Below are 23,290 nucleotides of genomic sequence, written 5' to 3'. Positions count from 1 at the left end.
TATTTAGCAAAGACTTAAAGGTGCAGGCTGCAACTCTTATAAAAGTGACTTTTTGTCATATTTGCTGAAGCTGTCACTATGTAAGGATAGCTTTACATCAAACTAGTTTGTGTGGGAAAAAAAACAGACATGGGGAGAGGGGAAACTGAGAGTCACAGACGGCACCTTATTTGTTTAAAGCTAAATATAAGATGTGCTGATATTTTTGGCATGATCATTTAAAGCTCACGTATGCTATGAGAATACGTGTGTGTGTTGGAGAACAAGGGTTGCAGTGTTTCTACTTCTAGTTCTTTGTGTGACACTAATCTGGGTTATCACACTGTAATCAGCTTAGACCACTATTACTGCTGCTGCAGCTTAGTGGGCACTTTCTCTACTTTCACCCTGGTTCTGTTTGAAGCAGATATCCAGTAAAGGTGAAAAAAAGCAGCTGTAGGGACAAAAGACCATTCCTGTGTGAGTCGTACAACGATGGCTGAACATCAAGAGACGGGAACGACTGAGGGGAAGGCTGGAAATGATTTGTACCCCAGAAAGATTTTGGAGTATATGGAGGGTTTCCTTATCTCAAAGGTAAAAAAAAAAAAAAGACAAACAATATCAATGCAAAGCTTTGCATCACAAACTGAAAGCTTAAATTGAGCCGATAACAAATCAACGTATGGCTGTTTATTTATTTTTTTTTTTTGCAACCTGTTATTGTGTGTTAACTACTAGAAAATAAAAGCCTGAAAATTAATATCGGATTTAAATTTCTGATTTTTATTCATTTTTTTATTAATTTTATTCAGTTGTAGAATACTGCAGATATTATGTTGAAGGTTAAAATTCATGTACACATTTGGTTAATAATAAATGGGTCAGTTTCTCACTTGATCAAATATTTTCTAACATTCCACACTACAAACTAAGTAATTATTGTTTTTTTTTTTATTAAAGACAATTTAAAAAAAGTATTAAAAGCATGTATGATTCATGCTGATATCGGATCAATATCGTTATCGGCCGATACGCAAGGCTGCAATATCAGAAATGAAAAAGTTGTATCGTGACATCCCTAGAAAATAATATTTAATATGTCTGTCTGTTGCTAAGGTCACGATCTATTGCAAAAAGTATACGTTTAATTTGTAATTGTTGATTGTCTCGGGTAAAATCAATACACAAAATTTAGAAATGGTAAAGAGGGCACAAATTACAACAGGGAGGAAACATGATTCTTTAATTAAAGTATCATAGCTATTTTTAACATCCACGTAATAATTCCAGCAAGTTCATTTTGTCTTCTTTTTGAAATAATATGTTAATTATCTACTGATTCTTTTCTAAGAAAAAAAAAAAAAGCCACTGATCGCTTTCAAAGTAAATTCCCTGAAAAAAGTTCTCTGAATAAATGAAATGAATAGTTTTTTTTATATATATATATGCTATTAAAACATACCTAAGTTTGATTTGACACATTAAAGTAACACTGGGAATGGTTAGAACATGCAGAGCCACAAAAATAGACACTAGTACATTCATTAGATGTGGTTGTTCTTGTGTTCTTGCTTTAACGTATACAAGTTCAGTGCCAGATTTGTATGTGGTACGACAACAATTTATTCTTTTTGTGAAATCAAAATCTATTTTTCAATTTATTTGATTTAAATCAAGTTAAAAAAAAACCAACAACAATAAAGGAAATTTCCTGTTGAGCTTGTGTATATATTATGAATACGTTTTTGCTTTATTGTACAGGCAGCATTTAGAGGTTTCACTGGTGACGATAAGTATCATTGCACCTTTTGTCAATAATTACATCGCAATTTGAGCTTAGCATTACTGCGCTCGCTAGCTAGCTGCATTGTTAGCAAGAAGAAGAGTAAGAATGTCTCGCGCAAAGCAAGTACTTGATAAAAAAAAAAAAAAAGAATATATATTACATGATAGAACAGTAAATAATTAGATACTTTTTTTGGTGCAAAACTAAATATTTATTACAGAATTTTGGGAGGGAAATTTTGTTTTTGTTTTTTATCTGAGAGTTTCAAAAACCCAGACATACAATAAAAGTAATTAATCATGTCAAATGAATTCGTTATTTAAATGTAAGTTAAATAAATATAATAATGTAAATTCTTGGTTCTCTCCTCTGCTTTAGACGGTGTTCACTTCCTGTGAGCTGGGTGTGTTTGATGTGTTAGAAGCAGCAGAGCGCCCTCTAACGGCGGAGGAGGTCAGCAGGGCTGTAGGCGCTAGTGTGGACGGTGCAGAGAGGCTGATGGCTGCCTGCAGTGGTCTGCAGTTAGTCAACACACACCAGGAACATGGACAAGGTCAGGACACACAATTTATATCAATTCATTTGTTGTTCTTTAAAAAAAAAAACTAGTGTAAGTTTTCAGTGAAATGGTCCCAAACTTTTGAGACTTTAGGGTGGTTCTTCTATTGCGCAACTCTTCTTCACAATGTAAATGGTGAAGCGACACTGCACCCAGCAGGTCATATATGGTACTGCAGCAAAAATGGGGCAGAAAGCGGCCGCCAGCCTGATTTTATCATGAATTACAACATTCGTTGATGCATAGACACACATTTTTGTAGTCAACATTATCAATTATGTTACTATTAATTTTTGTATTATTGTGTTACACACTTTGTTGGCACAAATCTTGAGATGGTCTATATATTTAATTCTATTTTTTCTTTTGACCCTTGTGAATTCATTTTTTTTTTTTAATCATCGTGTAATCGCATCCTATAATATTGATAAGCAACTGATTTGTGAGAGTGAACGACTAACCTAATATACAACATGTGTAAACTCATGGCCCGGGGGCCACATCCGGCCCTTCGGAGCATCCAATTTGGCCCGCTGGAGAAAGCAAAAATGAAAGAAAAAACATGAATCATTGTGTAAATGAAACTCATCAATATTTGCAGGGCTCACAGTTTTCCTAGTGTTTATATTGCATGATTGCAGTCGTTTTTAATGTTAAACAGTCAAACTTCTTCACAAAATCCTCACATTTTCCTCAAATCATGACATAATATTTCCCTTCATTAAATAGAAATTGTTCACAAAATCTTGGAAATTTAACGTGAAGATCCTGTTGGGGCTAATACAGTATCTATCACATATTGCTTGGATATGGTTGGTTTATTTTCATATTTTGTGTTTTATGTATACATAGAAGTGCAAACTATGTCACAATAATGTTGAAATTACTCATTTTCCCGCATAAAATCTGTGGCCCACTTGAGATCAAAGTGTTCTGTATTTGGCCCTTGAACTAAAACGAATTTGACATGCCTGTAATATACTAACAAAAATGACAGAAGTATACGCAAGAAACAGCAAAAATACGCACAAATTCAGATTCAGATTCAGAATACTTTATTAAATATTGTATATGATAACAAATATAGACAATATACCAACTAATATACACAAAACAGCATAGGCCTATGCAAGAATTAATCAAAAAACACACAATACAACAAAAATACACAAAATCGGCAGAAAAATGCATTAAAACACAGCAAAAATATACAAAATGTCAACAAAAATATGCAAAAATGACTCCAAACAAACACAAAATGAGAGAAAATACATATAATGACAACAAACATGAACAAAATAACTAGAAATTGTATGAAGCAACATAAATATACACAAAAGACAGCAAAAAGACACAAAACGATAAATATGGAGAATATACCAACAAATATACATAAAACTGCATAGGCCTATACAAAAATGAATCCAAAAACATGCATAACAACAAAAATGCACAAAATTGGCAGACAAATATATAAACAACAGCAAAAATATACAAAATGTCAACAAAAAAACCCACATAATGACAACAAACAGACACAAAATAGGTAGAAAATGTATAAAGCAACATAAACCTACACAAAAGCATGCACATTGAATTGTCTATACAAATAAATTGGCCTTGACTTACCTATATGTGGAGTTTTTAATAGTTTTCATTCATTCATGTTTACACAAACACAATAAATCTAAGAAGTTCCTTAGATAAAATGAACCTGTTGGATATTGTAATTCTTTATTAACTTGTGCTCCTTGTGAAGGCGCATCACCACACAAACACGTGTATTCCATCCACCGTGAAAAGGTCAGGTTGTATCAGCACCTGCTCTTCCTGTGAGGCTCACGTCGTCCTATCCTCTTCCTCCTCTTCCTCTTCCTGCACATGTTTCAGTGTGTTACAGCAACACACAGCAGGCCAGTGCGTTCCTGACCCGCTCCAGTCCCACATCGCTCTACCAGGCAGTCCAGTTCAGCTCCGGAACCAACTACCTCTGCTGGCACTACCTGACCGACGCTGTCAGGTCAGCACACGGAGCATGTTTTACTTTTATTACTCCCTGCCGTAGTGTAAAGATTCATACTTTCATCCTTTTTCTTCAGCTGAAAACATTGTTTTTCAAAATAGTTCAAAAATCTGGTTTCCAGTGTTAAACCAAAGCCTTTGACTGGTGGAAATACCAGTATAAATGCTACAAAATCTGTCTGTTATATTTAAATTTCTTTTTTGGTGACACTTTTTTGTAAAACACCACAGAAAATATCAAACAACTATATTCTATACTTTTACTTTCTGAAATATAATTCTAGTCCAAATAAAAAGCATCAAAATGGCGCATCTTGTCACTTTGTGCACTCATTCTGACTACTGGTAATAACAGATATGATTAAAAAGTAATTCTAGAAAAATATTGGGAACCATTGAGTGATATGCCCAGTATGCAACAGTTACTATTCAGCAAGACAAAAAACAAAAAAGCAGATTATAGGTCTCATATTTCAGTTTGGAGCATATTCAGCATCTTAAAGCAGTACTTTGTTTATTTGTGTTTTCCACCAAACAGAAAGTCCATAAAATAAATGTGCAATAAACACAGAGAGATACGTCTTCATAATTATTTCAGTATTTCTTCTAATATAATAATTAAATCAGGTATTTGGTCTTGTTACACATGAGTCACATGCAACGTGGATGACAAGCTGCACAGACGGTTGCTATGCCAGTGTGTTAGTGTGTGTATGCATGTTTTATTTTAGACATCCTACGTATGAATGATGGAGTAAATATTCTAAAGACAAGATCAAATATATCATTTTAATAGTATTTATTTCAATGCTTTGTCTCAGAGAGGGAAGAAATCAATATGAAAAGGCTTTTGGAATCACCTCAGAAGATTTTTTTCAAGCTCTCTACAGGTAAGACACACTCACGTACACGCGCACACACATATGCACACTCACTTGTTTTACTCGTTCACATTCCAGCCTCGTCCCGCCATCTTAAATCCTCCTGTTATGTTTTTTTCTTTCATCTCTCCCAAAAAGGCAGACTTGAGGGATTAATTACAGGTGTGTGCGTGCGTGTGTGTGCGTGCGTGTGGATGCTCGGCTCAGAGAAAAGGAGGGAAAACACCTGCCATTGTCCTTGATGTCTTGTGTGTGTTTCTACTGTAGCTTCCAGCGTGTACGCATTTAAAGCTTCACTAATCTGGTGGTGGTGGTCAGCACTTTTCATGGTCACACACGTTTGGTTTGCTAATAGACTTTGATCTGCTTTGCCCGAAGTCTTTGTGTTCTAGAATAATTCAGGCCCAGGGGACGGAAAGTCCCATAAAAATCAGAAACTCGGCCTCAAATATTGACCTCATCACATAATTTATCCTATTGTTTTTTTGCAGGGTTTATCCAATGAAGTTTTCAGAGACTGGAGGTTCTTTATTTCCCCCTTTTTTCATTCTTTTTCTTCTCCTTTTTGTTCTTCTTTTTTGACTGAAGGTTGAAATAATCACACCACACAAAGTGTTTTGTCTTAAATATATTCCGTTGTGGCACGTTTTCCTCTTTGAAAAAACAACAGCTAATTTAGGCAAAAGGAAGACGCACAACAAAACCTCGTGAACCTGTGCACAGTCTATTTAATGAGAAGCAAACCTTTGTTTGTCTTTGCCGATTTGCTCAGAGATAAATGTAAGTGGATTGAGAAAACAGGAAAGCGACGTCTGAATTCATTTACTGCATTGCTGCAGAGGCAGAATGCTACAAAACAGACTGGATGAATCTGACTCTAGTTGACATTGACCAGCTGTTTATATATATATATATATACATATATGAATAATCTACAGCCAAGTTTGGTCTACTTCTTCAAATTTTACACTAAAACATATGATGCAATATCAACAGAAAACATATAGCCGAGTGGATTGTTTTTAATCTGTGGAATTTAGATTTTTTTTTCTTCTTTTAAATTAGGTTTAAAGAGAGTGTAATTTGAATCATAATATTAGTTTGAATATGAATCGTAATAGCTACAGATTGCGATCATCGTCATCAAACTTTATGAATGTGTGGCTGTAGTTTGATACAGTAAATCCATGCAATCACAGATGAGCCAGTTTCAGATATCATTATAATGCTCATGGTTCGACTTTCCTATTTTTATACACAACAACATACTATCTTTCTGCACTATATTGGTGGCTTGCCAAGGAATTGACTGTTTTACTTTAAAAAAATAAAAAATAAAAAATAAAAAATCCAGATGAGTCACTCTGGTCTATAAGTCTCATGCCCAAAAGCGTAACTACGTTGAATTGGCTCGGTTCAATGATGATTAGCATCTTTTTTAGCCAACCATGTGCCTATTGGCCAGCTATTGGCTGATGGAGGTGCCAATCATCAATCCACACAGACACATTTATTAAACAGCTGTATGATACGTATGTGCCACTTTAGGCTTTTTCTTCCTAGGGATGTCCCGATACAACTTTTTCATTTCCGATATGATACCAATATTGCAGCCTTGCATATCGGCCGAGGCCAATCGCGATATACCGTTAAATCGATTTTCTTTTCACAACCCTAGTAATTAATATAGTAAATGTAATTATCTTTGAGTTGAATGGATAACTCAATTCGCTGTGTGTGCGTTGTACCTTTAACTTGAAGGTTCATTTCTTTTTTTATATTTATGTGAATAGGACACAGAGATTAAGCCATCCTGACAGGCATTAGCATAACTAAAAAAAGTGGAGATATGACAGAGACCTGCGGGGACACTGAGGATATGAGACATGACAAAGCAAAGTGCTGACGGAAGGAAAGTAAAGCTCATCCTTTAATGATGAGGACACACAGACATGGATAAAAAGGCCTAACACTCGGAAACTCACTATAATTGGACAGAGTATGTGATCGCGTGCGTACGTGCACACTGCAACTGTTGTTTGGAGCATCGGTTTTATAAGCCACAATGTTATTAAATCAAAGCTGACAGTCTACGGCTAGAGCTCATAGTCATTTTATCTTTTCACATCTAATGCTGATCACAGTCTGAAGCCAACAATGAGTCACACTCAAAGTTCTTCTGGAGGTCGCTCCATCATCTGAAGTTGGTTTGTGTGTGATGACAGGTAGCTTTACCACAGAGGAGAATGGACAAGTGGAACTGGTGCTACCAAGTGAAAGTGTTCAAGTCAATTCAATTCAACTTTATTTGTATAGCGCAAAATACAACAAAGTCGTCTCAATGCGCTTATCGAAACATAAAATTCATAATAAGAAAGAAAATCCCAACAAGCGAAAAATTTAGCGACAGTGGGAAGAAACAACTTCCTTTTAACAGGAAGAAATTTCCAGCAGAACCAGGTTCAGAGGTGGCAGCCATCTGCGTCGACTGGTTGAGGTTAGTGGACAGAAGGACCAACAGAAAAGGATAGAGAGATAAAACATCAGAGTGTCCCAGACTAGTTGAGCCATGAACCACAGATCAGGAACTGCCATCATCAGCTTCACGACACCTGAAACAGAGCAGAGTGGGGGACAGTCGCTCCAGTGGTATCTGTTGGGCAAGACACTTCACCCACATTGCCTAGTATGATGGAAGTGTGAGTGAGTGTTGGTGGTGGTCGGAGGGGCCGATGGCGCACGATGGCAGCCTCGCTTCAGTCAGTCAGTCAGTCTACCCCAGGGCAGCTGTGGCTACAATAGTAGCTTACCTCCACTAAGTGTGGAGTGAAAGAATAATACCTTAATTCTGTACAGAGCTTTGAGTGTCTATGATAAAGCTCTATATAAAATCCAATGCATTATTATTATTATTAAGAGAGAGAAGGCACTGACTGCAGAAAAACATGATACAGTATTATCAAGTCAGCCTGCTTTGGCTTTGGGCTTAGTCAACACTTATTGTAAAGGTGACGAATCTCTTTCCGTTTATTGGTAACCTAGCAGCAACTCCAAGGTCTGTAAATGCAACCGTTTATAGACGAACCCATGTCCGCTGTAGTGGTTAGGTTATGTTAGGATTACGTTATGTGTAGATGGTGGATTGTGTTTGAATATAATGTTGGTGTTGCCTTCAGAAACGACATTTTCCCAATCTTTCTTGTCTGTGTGTGTGTGTGTGTGTGTGTGTGTGTGTAGGTCTGATGAAGAGATGGGGAAATTCATGCAGTTGATGAACGCCATTTGGAACATCTGTGGCAAAGACGTGATCACAGCTTTTGACCTTTCGCCCTTCAAGAACATCTGCGACCTTGGGGGTGAGTTTCCTTTGAGTCGTCTGATTTCCATAAACTTATTAGCATTTGGCAAGTGTCACTTTTGCAGCAGCAGGCTCAGCTGCACCCATACTGTGGGCATCAAAGTGCGTCACACACACACACGCACACACACACACACACACACACACACACACACACACACACACACACGCCAAGTTATTCAATTTACTGACTTTGACAAATGTATTAGTTCTGTGAAATATTTGTTTTCCTCTTGACTAAATACCACAAATCGCATCCTATAGTATTGATAAGTAAGAGAGGCTCACCTAATATACGAACAAAAATGCACAAAAATGACAGAAAATGCACGAGTAACAGCAAAAATACACAAATCGACAACAAAAATACAGTAAATAAAGACAAAAATACACAAATGATAACAAATATACACAAAATAACAACAAATATACACAAAAACAGCAACAATACACAAAATTGACAGAAAAACCCATAAAAATCACAAAAATTCACAAAACATCAACAAAAATTTTCAAAAGTTACTCCACAAAACAAACAAAATGAAAGAAAAATACACAATGACAACAAATATTTACAAAATAACTAGAAAATATACAAAACAACATAAACATGCACCAAAATCAGCAAAAATACACACAAAGACAACAAAAATACATGCAAGGACAACAAAAATGTAAATAAAACCTACAAAAGCACAGAATATCACAAGTAGACACAAATTACCACAAAACTCACAAAAAACTACAAAAACTCACAGAATGATGGAAAAGTACACTAAACATCAGAAATACACGAAGCGACTCCAAAAACACAGAAATTATAACAAATATACACAAAATGACAACAAATCTACACAAATGCAACAAAAACCACTCCAAAAACACACAAAACAACAGGAATACACAAGAACGACAGGAAAATGCACAAGAAACAGCAGAAATACACAAAATAAAAAGACTGGGTAAATGTTGGAAAATCTGCAGCACTCGAGGATAGATAAATAAATAAATCATCACTGTTTTTCTTGTATCTCATTCCTAGTGAATTTGAAACAAGCGCTAAGAATGAATGAATACCTCCACATATCCGTCTTAAGCCTTTTTTTAAAATGCCCAAGAAGAAAAATTGAAGACGCTTTGTTGCTTTGCGTGCGTGCTGCTTTGTGAAGTTAGAATTATTAATAACACACCTTTAAAAGGCAGAATAATTAAATGTGAATGAAAAAAAATGGCTGAAAGGACAGAATATGAAGTCCATAATGAACGAATGGGGCCTCTACATTAAAACCCAGTATCAGATCAAACAAAAATGAAAAGAATGGGATGAAATGAGGAAAAGGAAGAACATCTGTCATTCATAATCTGAGGATATGAAATGAGTAAAGAAGAAAGGATTTTCCCCCAGTATTGTCAGCTTTATCTTTGTGTTTTATATTATATTAAACAAGTATTTACACAGGTTCTTGATTAGGGGAAGATATTAAATTATGGTAATAATGGATTCTGACACTTTCTACAGCAGGGGTTCTCAACCTGCCTTTAAGAAACTAAGACATTTTTTTTTTTACATTTTAAGCCCATTTTTGCTTATTTTTACCCTGCAACTACACCAGACTTGCCATAGTTTAACCTGTTTTCATTACTTTTTCCTGCCATATTTTTGCTACATTACTCCTATTTCTGCCACTTCTCAATCAAATTCCAATGCCTTTTCTGCACATTTGTTCCACTTTCAAGACATTTACGGCACTCGTAAACCCTTTCCACTACTTTCCCACCTAATGTTGCATATGTTTACCCATTATTGTCACTTTTAACCTATTTTCACCATATTTCATGATTATTTTCCCCCAGTGTAACCACAATCACGATTTGTCATATTTGCCATTTTAAAGTAGTTGTTCCAATATTAACCCTTTTTACTACTTCTGTCTGTTTTTGGCCACTCTAATTTGTAACTTTTAACCAATTTCTGTGGTTTTTAAAACCCCATTTCACCAACTTTTCCACTTTTATTTTTTCACTTTTAACCCATTTTATTTCTGATAAAACAAGGATTTACATCTTTAAGATGACTATACTCTATGGCGCATATAATAATAAACTTCCTGAATAACAGTGGATATTATTCAGATAAATAAATATGGTTATCACAGATTCATAGAACAATGGACCATCATTTTGCTGACTTTATGGATGGACCCCAATAAGCTCTCCCCTTCATTCTACCTTATAGGTGACCCTGTCTCCACATGACTCTTCAATGTTCATGTCTGTGTTCAACCACATTCAGATACAGTGGGGGTCCCTGGTCTCTGGAACCTTTATTTTGGGGGTCGTGGTCTGAAATGGTTGAAAACCACTGCTCTACATGAGTGACACGAAAGACAAAGTAGTCATATTTTATTACTGCATTCAAGCATACGTTTTCCATTTTTATATAAATATTTGAATTCTTATTAAACAATGGTTAAATTGGTATGATTTAGTCACTTCTTTATATCATATTAGAATTAAAGAAAAAAGAGGAAAATAAACAATTGTGTTTTCGAGTTCGTTGTGTGACAACTACAAATGGCATGTAATACCCTCAATGACCACATAGAGGAGCTGTGAAGCTGCTCATACACTCGACCCCCTCTCTTACACACACACACACACACACACACACACAATCATGCAGACATGCAGATGGTTATCCTTGATCAGTCTGTCTACTTTTACTGTGACTTTGCCAGCATGTCTTTGTGTGCGTTCAGCTTAATCACCAGAGTGTGTCTGTGTGTGTACGTGTGTGTGTGTGCGTGAACAACCAAAGGCCTGAAGGGCACGACGCCAGCCTTTCCACCTCGCCTTTTCGTCTCACTCAACATCTGGTGTGTCTGTGCACACCTGCTGCTCGGGAACTGTTGATGCGTTTGGATTTTCAAACTATTTGACCACACTGTTGGTTATATATCGACTCACTGAATTGTTATGAGTGTGAGTATTTAGTGGTGCTTGGAGGAGCTGCTGTAGCTTTCCTCCACCAGTATGATAGATAAATGCAAAAAAAAAGTTTCTTAAAATCTTTTGGTCAGATAAGCGTTATATAAATCTGAGTCATTTTGACTGTAGCAGGAAGCTATAGTTGTAGGAAAACCTGCATGTGTAGATCATTATCATCAGAAATCATTCAAATCTCAAATAAAACCTTTAATCTCAGTCATTAGTTTGTTAATTTTAGTTTTACTGCTACTTAAAATGATAAACAATGGGTTTCATTTGCTTAAAGATAAAACTACTCTTGAACTATGTGCCCTTAATTTACATTTATTGTGAATAATGGAGAAAAACTGCTAATAAAGAAGGAAAACTGCCAAAAATAGGATCACTCAGAAAGCACAAACCTCCGCCAAGTGCCAAATCTCCTTGTTGCCAGATATTGGCAGTAATCTGGATCAGTGATCCTGATCATAGGCCCAATAATCATTCACACTTTAAATGTGCCATATCACGCTATTTTTCACCAATCTCCATTTGTTCCAAGAACCCCAAAAACATAGTATTTGAGGTTTATTTTCCCAAACTCACCTGTTTTCTAGAGTTTTATCCTCTGAAAAGTCACTTTCTGAGCAACTCTACACAAACAGGCTGATTTACGGCCTACTTATGCATATTCATGAGTGGGCGTGTCTATAGACGGGACACTGACTTCCTCCTCCCCGCACTGTGACGTAGGGCCAGAGGACGGCCCACCCTCCTCCCACCCACTCCGTAGCCGAGCTCATGCTGTTTTATAAACATGAGACAGAGCGTGGGGGCGGGGCGTTCACTGGTACATACATAGACTGTAGAAAATACATACATAGCACTGCGAGAAGGATGCTGAAATGCTCACCTTTGTGGGCGTTTCTGTTCACATGACAATCACGGCAGAGAGCTTCCTGGAGGCGCGGCTTCTCCAGCTCAGTGCCGTGTCAAATTCGTCTTAAAAGTGGGAACGCGTCATCAAATTGGAGTGAGGTGTTTGGGCTCACCCTGCAGTATGAAAGGAGCAAATCACCCTCTAACTATCGATTGAGGGAATCAATGAAAAAACACGTTGGACATGTGTATGAAGCCCTAATAGCACTTTATGATGTTTAAAGCACAGAAAAGTCGATCTAGCAATGAACGTCTGTGTGCGTGCGTGCGTGTGTGTGTGTGTGTTTGTGGAGTGAATATCTCCATCTTTTCAGGAAATGGTGATAATGGGTCAAGGAACAGCTGATTAAATTAAAAAATGGTGATGTTCTGGCGACAAAGAAAATATATAGATATATATATCCCATTCATTTTCCCATCCACACTGTGGAACTCCTGTTGATGTCAATATGAATGCATACCTCCGATGGGCACTGTACTGTTTTCATTGGATTTTTGTATTTGGAAGTGTTAGTTGGTGAATTCCAAAATGTTTCATGTCGGGGCCTTGAGTTAGGAGGTTATTTTAACAGGTGACATATGGGCACATTGTTGCAGCAGAATCAAACACACTGTGCAGGTTAGCAGGTATACGTGATGGATGGATGAATAAAGGACTGAAGCAGTGAACGTTTTATGGAAGTAATGTATTTAAATGCACCCATCCTGTTTGAATGCTAATGTTTGTGCTTGTTTGTGCTGTATGTGTGTGTGTACGTGCATGCACTCCTTTGATCCTATATGTCTCACTGCTTCATTAACTTCATCCCATTCCTACATTGCCCACTCTCTATTCTCTTCATATTATAATGTACCTTCCATTACATCCATCACTTTCCCTTTCACCCTTTGCTATTTTAAATTCAGCTTGAGTTCTGAAGAAGGAAAGATGATAATATTAATGCTGACAAAACATCAAGCTGAAAGATGAGCATTTTCTAGTAATTCCCCACTGAACTCTTTACTGGGACAGAGCGCGTGTCCCTTGACCTCGAGTCTGTACTTCAGTCAGGAAAGACAGAGCAAAACGACAAAGTTTATGATTATAATCTGCCAGAATAAACCTTAAATGTCAATCATAATGCATCTACTTTACATAAATGGTATCACCGTGGTGCAAAAAAAAAAAAGCTTTGTGATTCATCTACTCGAATAATTTTTACGCTTCTTTGCCTCCACAGTTTTTAGTTGTATTCTGATTAAGAATAGGGAAAACGCTGATTCATTATTATCTCATATATTTACTCTCGCCCAACTTTCTTATTTCTACCAGATTTATGTCAAATGTATAAGGATTACAGGAGTAGTAAAAAGAAGAAACCCTGACTTAATGTGACATGTTACACTGTGGAATCACTCATCAGAATCTCAAAGCTCAGGTTAGTCACCTGAACTCCAGTCATTTTGGGATTGAGGTAAAAATACAAAAAGGTGATGAAAATGGCGGGAAAATGGTGTGGTGTTCTCTGTAGTGATAATGAGGATGAGACGGCAGGTCACACTCATCTTGTAGTGAACGTGAAGATCTTTGTGTTAATTATTGCATAATTTTCACATTAAAGATAAAAAGGTACAGTATATGTTATGGAAGGATTTGATCAACTCGCAGCCCAAAAAAAAAACCCCAAAGGCGATCAATCAGCACAGAGCTCAAATTCAAACAATCGATCAATGTCTCCAATGATGTGAGCTTTAGTTGCTCAATTGGCCCTGAAGGTTTGTTACAAGCAAGTAAAAGCTTTTTGTATATGATTGTTTGATTGAGTTATTAAATATATATACCAGAAATTATCACTGCAGGGGACACAAAAAAGGTCTTATCAAAGAGCCACATTATCCACATTCATGTCAACATTTCGAACAATGACCAATCTGAGCATTAATACAGGAAAGAACAAAAGGTTTTGTCTTTGTTGTGTATTTTTGTTGTCGTTTTGTGCATTTCTGTTGTAGTTTTGTGTGTCTCATTGTAATTATGTATGTTTTTTGGAGTCATTTGGTGTATTTTTTGTTAATTTTGTGTATTTCTGTTGTAGTTTGTGTTCATGTTGTGTATTTTTGTTGTCGTTTTGTGTGTTTCTGGAGTCATTTTGTGAATTTTCGTTGTCGTTTTTTGTATTTTCTGTAATAATGTATGTTTTTTTCATTCAATTGGTGCATTTACTTTGGGGGCTTCACAAAATTTGACTGAGGGCCGAATGTGGCCCCTAGGTCATCAGCTGTTTATTTTTACTGTTGTTTTGTGTATTTTTGTTCTCGTTTTTGTTTGTTTTATTGAGTCATTTTGTAAATTTTTGTTGTTTTGTGTATTTTTCTGTAATTATGTATATTTTTTGGAGTCATTTGGTGCGTTTACTTTCGGGGCTTATTTGTATTTTACATCTTTACATATTTTATAGATACGTCAGTCAAAAAGCCATTAAAATAATTATTTTGGGAATCAAAGTTTAGCCTTGGGTTTCTATCTAAACGTTTGCTTTAGATACAATCACAACCATAAACTGATAACATTAAGTTGTTTATTGCATTGGGGAGTTGAGGTTTATGTATAAATGTATGTAAAATCACTTTTGAGCTGAGAACAATTGTTATTGTGTGCATATGTTTATGGTCTCTAAGGATTAGATGCCGCTTTGAAGGAACTCCTTGACTGCACCTCTGCTGTCTGTATTGATATAAAGTGACTTTCTCTCTGTTGCTTGACTTTCAATTCCATTCTCTTTGCTTTATTGGCATAAATTTTAGACGATTGTTATTCAAAAGTTGCCACGTATGGCTGTAAACAAAGTTCAGCAAATAAATAATGCGTGTTTACCTGAAAGCCTTTGATTGTGTGCACGAAGTGTGTTTATGTGACTGACTGATGCACTTTATTGTCGATAAGATGTGTGTACACTGGGTCGGAACAAAGCAAATGCGGTGTGTATTTGTGTGTGTGTACGTGTTAAACCAGGTTGCAGTGGAGCATTAGCCAAGCAGTGCACGTCATCCTACCCAGAATGCAATGTGATCATCTTTGACCTGTCCAAGGTGGTGCAGATGTCAAGGAAACACTTTGTCACTGAGGCTGACCAGAGGATCAGCTTCCAAGAAGGTAACGGTATCACATCAAATGTTGGAAAATACATCATGATAGGTTTTTTTTATAGAGGGGTAGGGTCTCTACTTTAAAATAGATGCTGTGAGATTTAATTTAAAGGGCATAAATGAGTAAAAAAAAACACTGTGAACCTTTTTTTTCTACCACCTAGGACCATGGAGGAGTATTTAATAAATAAATGCAGATGAACGTTATAGACACTGATGCTAATGTTTAGCAAAACACATAACGACTCATGAAAAAATTATCTTCACCTCTTGTTGGATTTGCGATCATGTGTAAGTGTTAGAATGTCAGTGTGTGTTTTGTTCATTGGATTTTAAGTTCAGAAAATGATCTGTCTATAAAAAAGTTCTATATGCGTGCGTGTGTGTTTGTGGAGCGAATATCTCCCTGACACGGCGTCTGTTCGACCTGAAACTTTGTCAAAGGCTTCCACATACCCCAAGTGTGTGCATCCGTTACTTTGGAGTAATTTGGTGTTGCAAATTTTAATTTAAAGATACGGTTCCCTCTCGGTACTGAGTGCGGTACTTCACCGGTTCATGATGTCACTGTGTCGCCCCCCCCACCTTGCCCATCCCAATCTTTTTACATGCAAGGAAAGAGTCAATTACTCAACATATCAGCAAACATTTTCATTTTTTTTGTTTTTGTTTCTATAAACCATTAATGACAGGTTTGAAGACAGAAACAAAAAACAAATTAAAAAAGCCTTTTTTTTTCTAATTCTGCGACTGGAGGTTGCCATTTTCAAAGTAAGAGCGCGTTTTTATGGTAAGAAACATTTTTGGCGCTGCTGTGTAACAGAAGTTGATGACATGGATCAGTATGTTGTTTTTTAAGCAATAAAATAATGTGTCTCTAGAAGAGGTCGTGATTGCAAATAACACTTTTTCCGCCCTCACTTTGGTGTGATATATACATAGAGTATATATGTTTTTGTGTATTTGTAGTATATGTATATATTCTGTTTTATTGTTTTTATTGTGGAATTTCCTTTCTTGCAACATGTTTTTTCTCTTTTTATCTGCACTGTGTACAGGCCCATGTGTGTATATATACACACATATATATATATATATATATCTTTTTATCTGCTGCTGAATCTCTGCAAATGTCCCTTTAGTGGGAAGAATAAAGGATATATTTTAAGTTAACAGATTTCTGCAGTTGACAGTCATTCTTATTTTGCCATGTAAAAAAAATCACGTCATAGTAATTCTCAGAAACATTCAAGTCTGGGCGACGGAAACAACAGATAGAAGAACACATCTTTGTCCTCAAACGAGCTCTTATTTTGAAAACAGCAACCTCCTGTCGCACCTGGTTTAAGTTTCTGTCTTCTAATATTCATTTTTTTTGTTTTTTGAAACAGAGAATAGTTTTGTTTATCCCTTCTTGACCCTGACCAAAAAAATGCCCTGAATTTAAATTTTTATTTTCAAATTTTCAAATGAAAATGAAAGAAATAATAAATATATCCTTTTCTGTAAGTAAAATCCAATGACCAAAACATACAGGGACCCCTTCGCTTCCCAATTACCAAACATCGCAAGCATTTAACATCCTTCTTGCTGTAATTCTATTAGAGAATGTAAGCTATTAATTGATTCATGTCTTATTACTTGAAGGCCGGTCTACAGAAATGAAAATGATGTGCAATAATTAAATAAAGCAGGAAGTCTTCACACTAACTCAGCCAGTACGACCCCTGTGTGTCTGTGGTCACAGTCATACTGAATTCTCTCCATCTGCAGGAGATATTAGAATATCCCCCTTTTATTCTGAAGGTGAGACTTTACCATTACTGCTTGTGTTTACAGTAGGCTCTGTTTACCAAAGTATTTCACCCATCTATGAGGCTTCAGCTTCACCTTCTGAGAAATATTTGTCTGAATATTCCCCGTTTGCCGTGACACTTTGGAGATGTAAATCACTATTGATATTTGGAGTCTCCGTTTCCCCCGATGTACATCCACTCGGATCTACTTTGGCACTTCAAAGAACTTGTGGTTTTTCAGGAGACTTCTTCAAAGACTCTCTGCCAGAGGCTGACCTCTACATTCTTTCAAGGATTCTTCACGACTGGACCGACCAACGCTGCATCGAGCTGCTCCGGAGAATCCACAAAGCCTGCAGATCAGGTCTCTACTACTACGTGCTTTTTCTTTGTGTGCATGTGTGTGTGCATGTGTGTGTATGGCAGATTTTATCCCACAATGCAGCATGTCCAAGAAAAACCTGAAACCTGTTCCTCTGATGTACAGGGTAGCTGTGGCAGTCATGTGAATAATGTGTTCAATGTAATACAAATATAAAAAAATATGTTTCCAGTTTCCTAAAATACATTTACATGAATGAAGGAATGAACTTAATTCTGAAAATTTTCAGTACATTCTTCGCACTTTGTTGTCAAAAAACTCTGAAATCTTTACCAATTGTTCCTTCATAATTCAATAGGGACACAGAAGATTTTGACTTTGATCAGATTAATACTTTTTTAAAATAGGGCCATTTTAGTGAGGGGTGTGTGTGTCGATTTACGTGCATTCTTATTTTTCTTCCATTTTCAGCTTCCAATATCTCAAAAATTACACCACATAGGAAACTGAAATTTGGTATAGTAATACAGCTCCACCTACCCTCTCAGAATGCGTTACATCCTGTCTGGTGGACATATCAGTCCCTCAAAATTGGAAAAAAAAACGTTTGTGGGGTTTCAAGCTGGAACATGTTTGGGTCTTCAGTAAACTACTTTACATATGTCTCAGCTCCCTGTAATTTCAAGTACATATACTGTATCACTAATGATTAGTCACATACAGTGGTGTGAAAAAGTGTTTGCCTCCTTCTCTGATTTCTTACTTTTTTTTGCATGTTTTCCACACTTAAAGGTGACACTTTTTCACACAGGATTTCTTTCTTCCTCATTAATAAAACCCTTCATTTAAAAACTGCTTTTTGTGTTTACTTGTGTTATCTTTGACTAATGTTTAACTTTGTTTGATGATCTGAAACATTTAATTGTGGAAAACATGCAAAAAAAAAAAGCGAGCGATCAGGAAGGGGGCAAACACTTTTTCACACCGCTGTAAGCGTTGGTTTTTGGGTGACAGTCTCTTGAGGTAGTCCAGGAAGGACTGGATGGAGATGAGTGTCAGCAGTGATGTTTCATTGCAAGTCAAACAATGCAAGTAAAAAAACACAAAACCAAAAAATAATAATAAAAAAAGAACTGCTTTCATCCAGTCATGCTGTATTATTGTGCTTTAGACATAGAGCAGAGAGCAGGAGGCTGGACTGAGGTGGAGCAGCTCAGGATTTAACTTGCAGAATGGACAGGATTACTAATGAGTACATCAGAGGGACGGCTTATGTTGGACAGGTTAGAGGAAGAGTCAGAGAGATGGAGCTGAGTTGGTTTGGAAAAATCACAGCGATGTAGGTAAAAGGTGATGCTGAAGAGTTAGAATTGCTGCCATAAAAGTGGATTTCTTGATTTCATTTTTGCATTTTTTTTTTTTTGCTTTGCTTTTAACAATATTTGCTATTTTAACACATTTTACTCTTGGGGTCAATCTGACCCCAATGATATTTGCCTCCAGAAAATGATTTAAAGAAAATTGTTGAGCATGTTTTTTGCGTCAGGCACTTTGTTCATTTGTTGAATACATAAAATAAACAACCCCTTCATAATGAAACTTTGACCTGTTCTCTAGCGCCACCATCAGGCCAAACATTAGAATGAATATTAATATTAGAATTAATTTATCTTCAATAGTTTTCATCCAAATATTTTCTAATTTGGGGTGCACATTAATTATTCTCACAGAATGAACCATAATGATTGATGTTGGTGACACCAACCCTCATAAACATAATTATTTACTTAATTATATCTTCTTTTTTTGTAACATTTGGGGTTATTCATTATGATGTTTCACTCACCCCTCCTTTTTTGTTGGAGAGTTAAAGAGTTTTTTTAATGATTTTTTTTTTGTGTGTGTTTGAGGGGTTTTACATCTTAAATATCACCATGGTAATTTAATGCTTAATCAATTGTACCCATCAAATTAGAAGTAGTCATGAAATATGTAGCAGAAAATAAGTCAACAATTGTTTTTTGAAATATAAACATTGAATGGGGTCAAACTGACCCTAAGGATATTCAGAGGTAGGTTTGTAACGATTCACTCAACTGCCGATACGATTCACGATTCTGGGTTCATGATATGATTCTCTCATGATTTATTTTATAAAATGGGACTGTAGACAAATGATGACTGAAAGAAAATACTGTACTACTTTCTTTTTATTTTTCATTGTGGAAAGAATCCCTTGATAAACTATTCAAAACAACGCAATTTAACTAAAAATAAATCTTGAATGAAATAAATGAAGGAATAATACAAATGAAGAAGAAGCCTATTAATTTAAATTCTGGTTCTATAGTAAACAATGCAAAACTGCATAATAGTTCTTTTTCTTTTTAAAAGTGCAACGGAAAATTTATTTTGTGCCTTAACAATTGGACTATTAAAAAAAAAACAGTCATTGCACTGTATTTAGGTCAGATAATTTGTTTGGACTAGCAGAGGGCGCTGGTAACCCAGTGGTCGGTTGGCATGCAGATATTCTTGCAGTGAAGAAGAGATGCTATGCGCTAACAGACAGAGCTAATAGAAAAATGTGACTTTTACAGATATTCATGTATATTACAGATATTCTTTCGGTGCTAAAGGGGTAAGGAATCATTTATGAACATGTTTAACAGTAGTAGGTGATTCCACCCACTGCCTATGCTTCTGGACAAGAGAAGGATAAATACATAGCGCCCTCTGCTGTTTAAGAAAAGTACTGCGATACAATTTTCAGAGTATCGATATGAACCGTGATACCTATGAATCGATTTTTAACTGCCTTACGATTAATCGTTACATCCCTACTAGGAGGGTTAAAAGAGCTGTAATACATCACACATGAATAAAACTGGTGTCTGTAATCTTTAATGTCCAAGATTTGACAAGAATCTCTTGTTTTGGCTCAAAGTAAAAGAAGAATAAAAACCTTAGAGCCGTATGTGACCTTTTGCTCCGTGCTGCAGGAGGTGCTGTGTTGGTGGTGGAGGCACTGCTAAATCAGGATGGCTCTGGGCCCCTGACAGCGCAGCTCTACTCTCTGAACATGCTGGTGCAGACGGAGGGCAGGGAGAGGACAGACGCCCAGTACGCTGCCCTGCTGGCTGCTGCCGGCTTCTCCAGCATCCAGCATCGCCGCACCGGTAAGATCTATGACGCTGTGCTGGGATACAAACAGGAATAAAGTTGAGTTGCAGAAAATAACTGAAACCATGCAATGGCCCTCATTTATCAACCGTTCATACGTTCAGATCTAAGCGTACGACGTGCGTTCGACCAAATTCACGCAAGCTTTGGTATTAATCAATTCTGACGTGAGTGTCACAGTCTGAGTGTGTGGATTTGTGGTTCAGCACAGCCAAACATGACTGAGACTGAAAATAAAGTATTAAACAAACCTCAGCTGTCATTTAAGCATAAGCAGACACACATTCAGAGCATATCTAAACGATTTATTAAAACAAATTAAACTAAATCAAATACTTTTTAAAAAAAGCCCAAGTTATTACTGATATCACGTTTTTGGTTTTTCTTTCATGGATTACCTAATACCAGCTGGTCATCTCTGCTACTGTATGAGTAGGAGCGCATAGGTTCACCCAGTGCACATACACACGCATGGTACGCAGCGCTGCTATGCTCCGTCTTGGAGAATGAGGTCCTTTTTCCTCCATACACCACATCACGGGCCTGTACAGAGGAAATAAGACCTCAGTCATTTAATGCTTTTAAATTTAAATTTAAAAGTTCCTTAAATTTAACCTTAAACAGTTCCTTAAACTTTTACAAATGCGTTGCAGTAATCGGTAATGTGATGAATTATAGGTGAAATTGGCTGAAAGCATAGTAAACACAGACAAGGGACAACATTTGGTCATTTTTAAGGCTTTTTTTGAGCATTTTGATTGTTTATTTCTTTAAATGTAATATTAATTGCCTAAAGCGTGTGGACTGAGGCTGATGTAAACGTCATATCCGTGTGTGTCGCCACGATCACTGTTGTGTAGCTGTTGTCAGCGCACAGGGGGGCAGACGTCATCTGCTCCGTAGCCGATCCTCTTCCACAGAACGTTTCAATGCGCTTCTTTAATTCCAGTTTTCACACATTCAGAAAGCACATCTTTGCTTTGCTCCACCGATTTTCATTTTGGAAAAGCTTCTTTTCTTGGGCGTAACAAGTTAATGACGATCAAATTCAGCCACGGCATTTATCAACGCTATACGCTGGGATCGGTCAAATACCAATGTTTTCATAAATCCCACGTTGGTCCTGTCGTACGACACAATGTGATAAAGGTTGCAAGGTTGATAAATGAGGAGCTCATCTTGTTTCCATTCTGTGTAATTGTTAAAAAAAATATAGAATCCAGGATCATCCTTGTTTCAGATTATTTCCTATCTGCTTATTATGGGATTTCTGTTTGATACAACATTATGTTATAACTGATGTGCTTCCTGTTGGGTAACAAAAAACAGAGCCTGCCAAACTGCTCTGATTAAATTTGTTTTACTGAAGTTAATATTAACAAATTGCAATTTTGCTGCAACAAATGAAATCTTTTACCCGATTTATGAAGCTGCATTTTCTGGCTTCCACTCCAAATCATCTTTTTATAGACTGCGTATACACATGTGAAGGTTAAGTAGTAATTGTCTTATTTTTCTAGTTTTCTAGTCTGTGTCTGATGTGAAACCTCTATTTGTTTGCTGTCGAAAATAGATTTCTGTAAAAAAAATAAAATAAAACCTCAAATGGAAGCAATAATAGAATAAATGGATTGTAATTTTGTCTGAAGATGGGGTCATGAACTTTGTAAGCAGATTTTTCTGTGCGATGTTGCTTTTTATCCTATAAATATAAACCTGTATACTTGTGTTGCTGTTGTCTTAAATTCTCTTCATCTGTCATTATTTACCATCAACATGGCTCCTTTGACATATATGCTAGTATATTTCATGGAAAACAATTCCTTTGATCGCTTCTTTTTGTTTTGCTTGTGTTCTTTTTCTTTGTATGAAGTATGTTGTGAAGTGTCTTATCCACAACATGGTCAGCTTAAGCCTGAATAAACTCATAAATGCTGGAAAAAACATGTTATTTGGTTTGCTTTGGCTGCAGGAGTTTACTGGGACCTATCACAGCTGCCATGTTAATGTATTTAATTCAAGGGCGACGTTATAAATCATATCGGCATGCAAAATAATGACTAATATGAGAATTAATACAGGAAATAACAAGGGCGTTGGTCTACTTTGCTGTTGTTTTCTGGGTTTTTTTAAAAAAAATTTTGTATATTTTTTTGTCATTTGGTGTATTTTTGTGTCATTTGTGAATTTTTTTCCTTGTCATTTTGTGTTTTTAAAAATCATTTCATGTTTTTTTTTAATTGTTTTTTACGCATTTTTTTGTGTGTTTTAGTTGTTTTGTGTGTTTTACCTGTTATTTTGTTTTCTATTGTATTTGTGTATTTGTTTTTTTGTCATATTGTGTATTTTTTGTCATTTCAAGAATTTAT

General features: G+C 36.3%; 1 protein-coding gene across 1 annotated transcript; it reads left to right on the top strand.

Annotated features, from left to right (window-relative positions):
* The first annotated feature begins 24 nt into the window (after positions 1-24).
* On the top strand, positions 25-20,958 carry asmt (acetylserotonin O-methyltransferase). Its single transcript, XM_028436116.1, has 8 exons — positions 25-576; positions 2,147-2,321; positions 4,218-4,347; positions 5,171-5,239; positions 8,468-8,586; positions 15,487-15,627; positions 17,658-17,780; positions 20,741-20,958. The coding sequence occupies exons 1-8, from the start codon at positions 475-477 to the stop codon at positions 20,956-20,958; spliced, it is 1,077 nt and encodes a 358-aa protein (XP_028291917.1). The 5' UTR covers positions 25-474.
* The last annotated feature ends 2,332 nt before the right edge of the window (positions 20,959-23,290 follow it).

Source organism: Gouania willdenowi, chromosome 21 (genome assembly GCF_900634775.1).
Source record: "Gouania willdenowi chromosome 21, fGouWil2.1, whole genome shotgun sequence".
Taxonomy (NCBI): domain Eukaryota; kingdom Metazoa; phylum Chordata; class Actinopteri; order Blenniiformes; family Gobiesocidae; genus Gouania; species Gouania willdenowi.
This window is presented reverse-complemented; position numbering and strand designations above follow the sequence as displayed.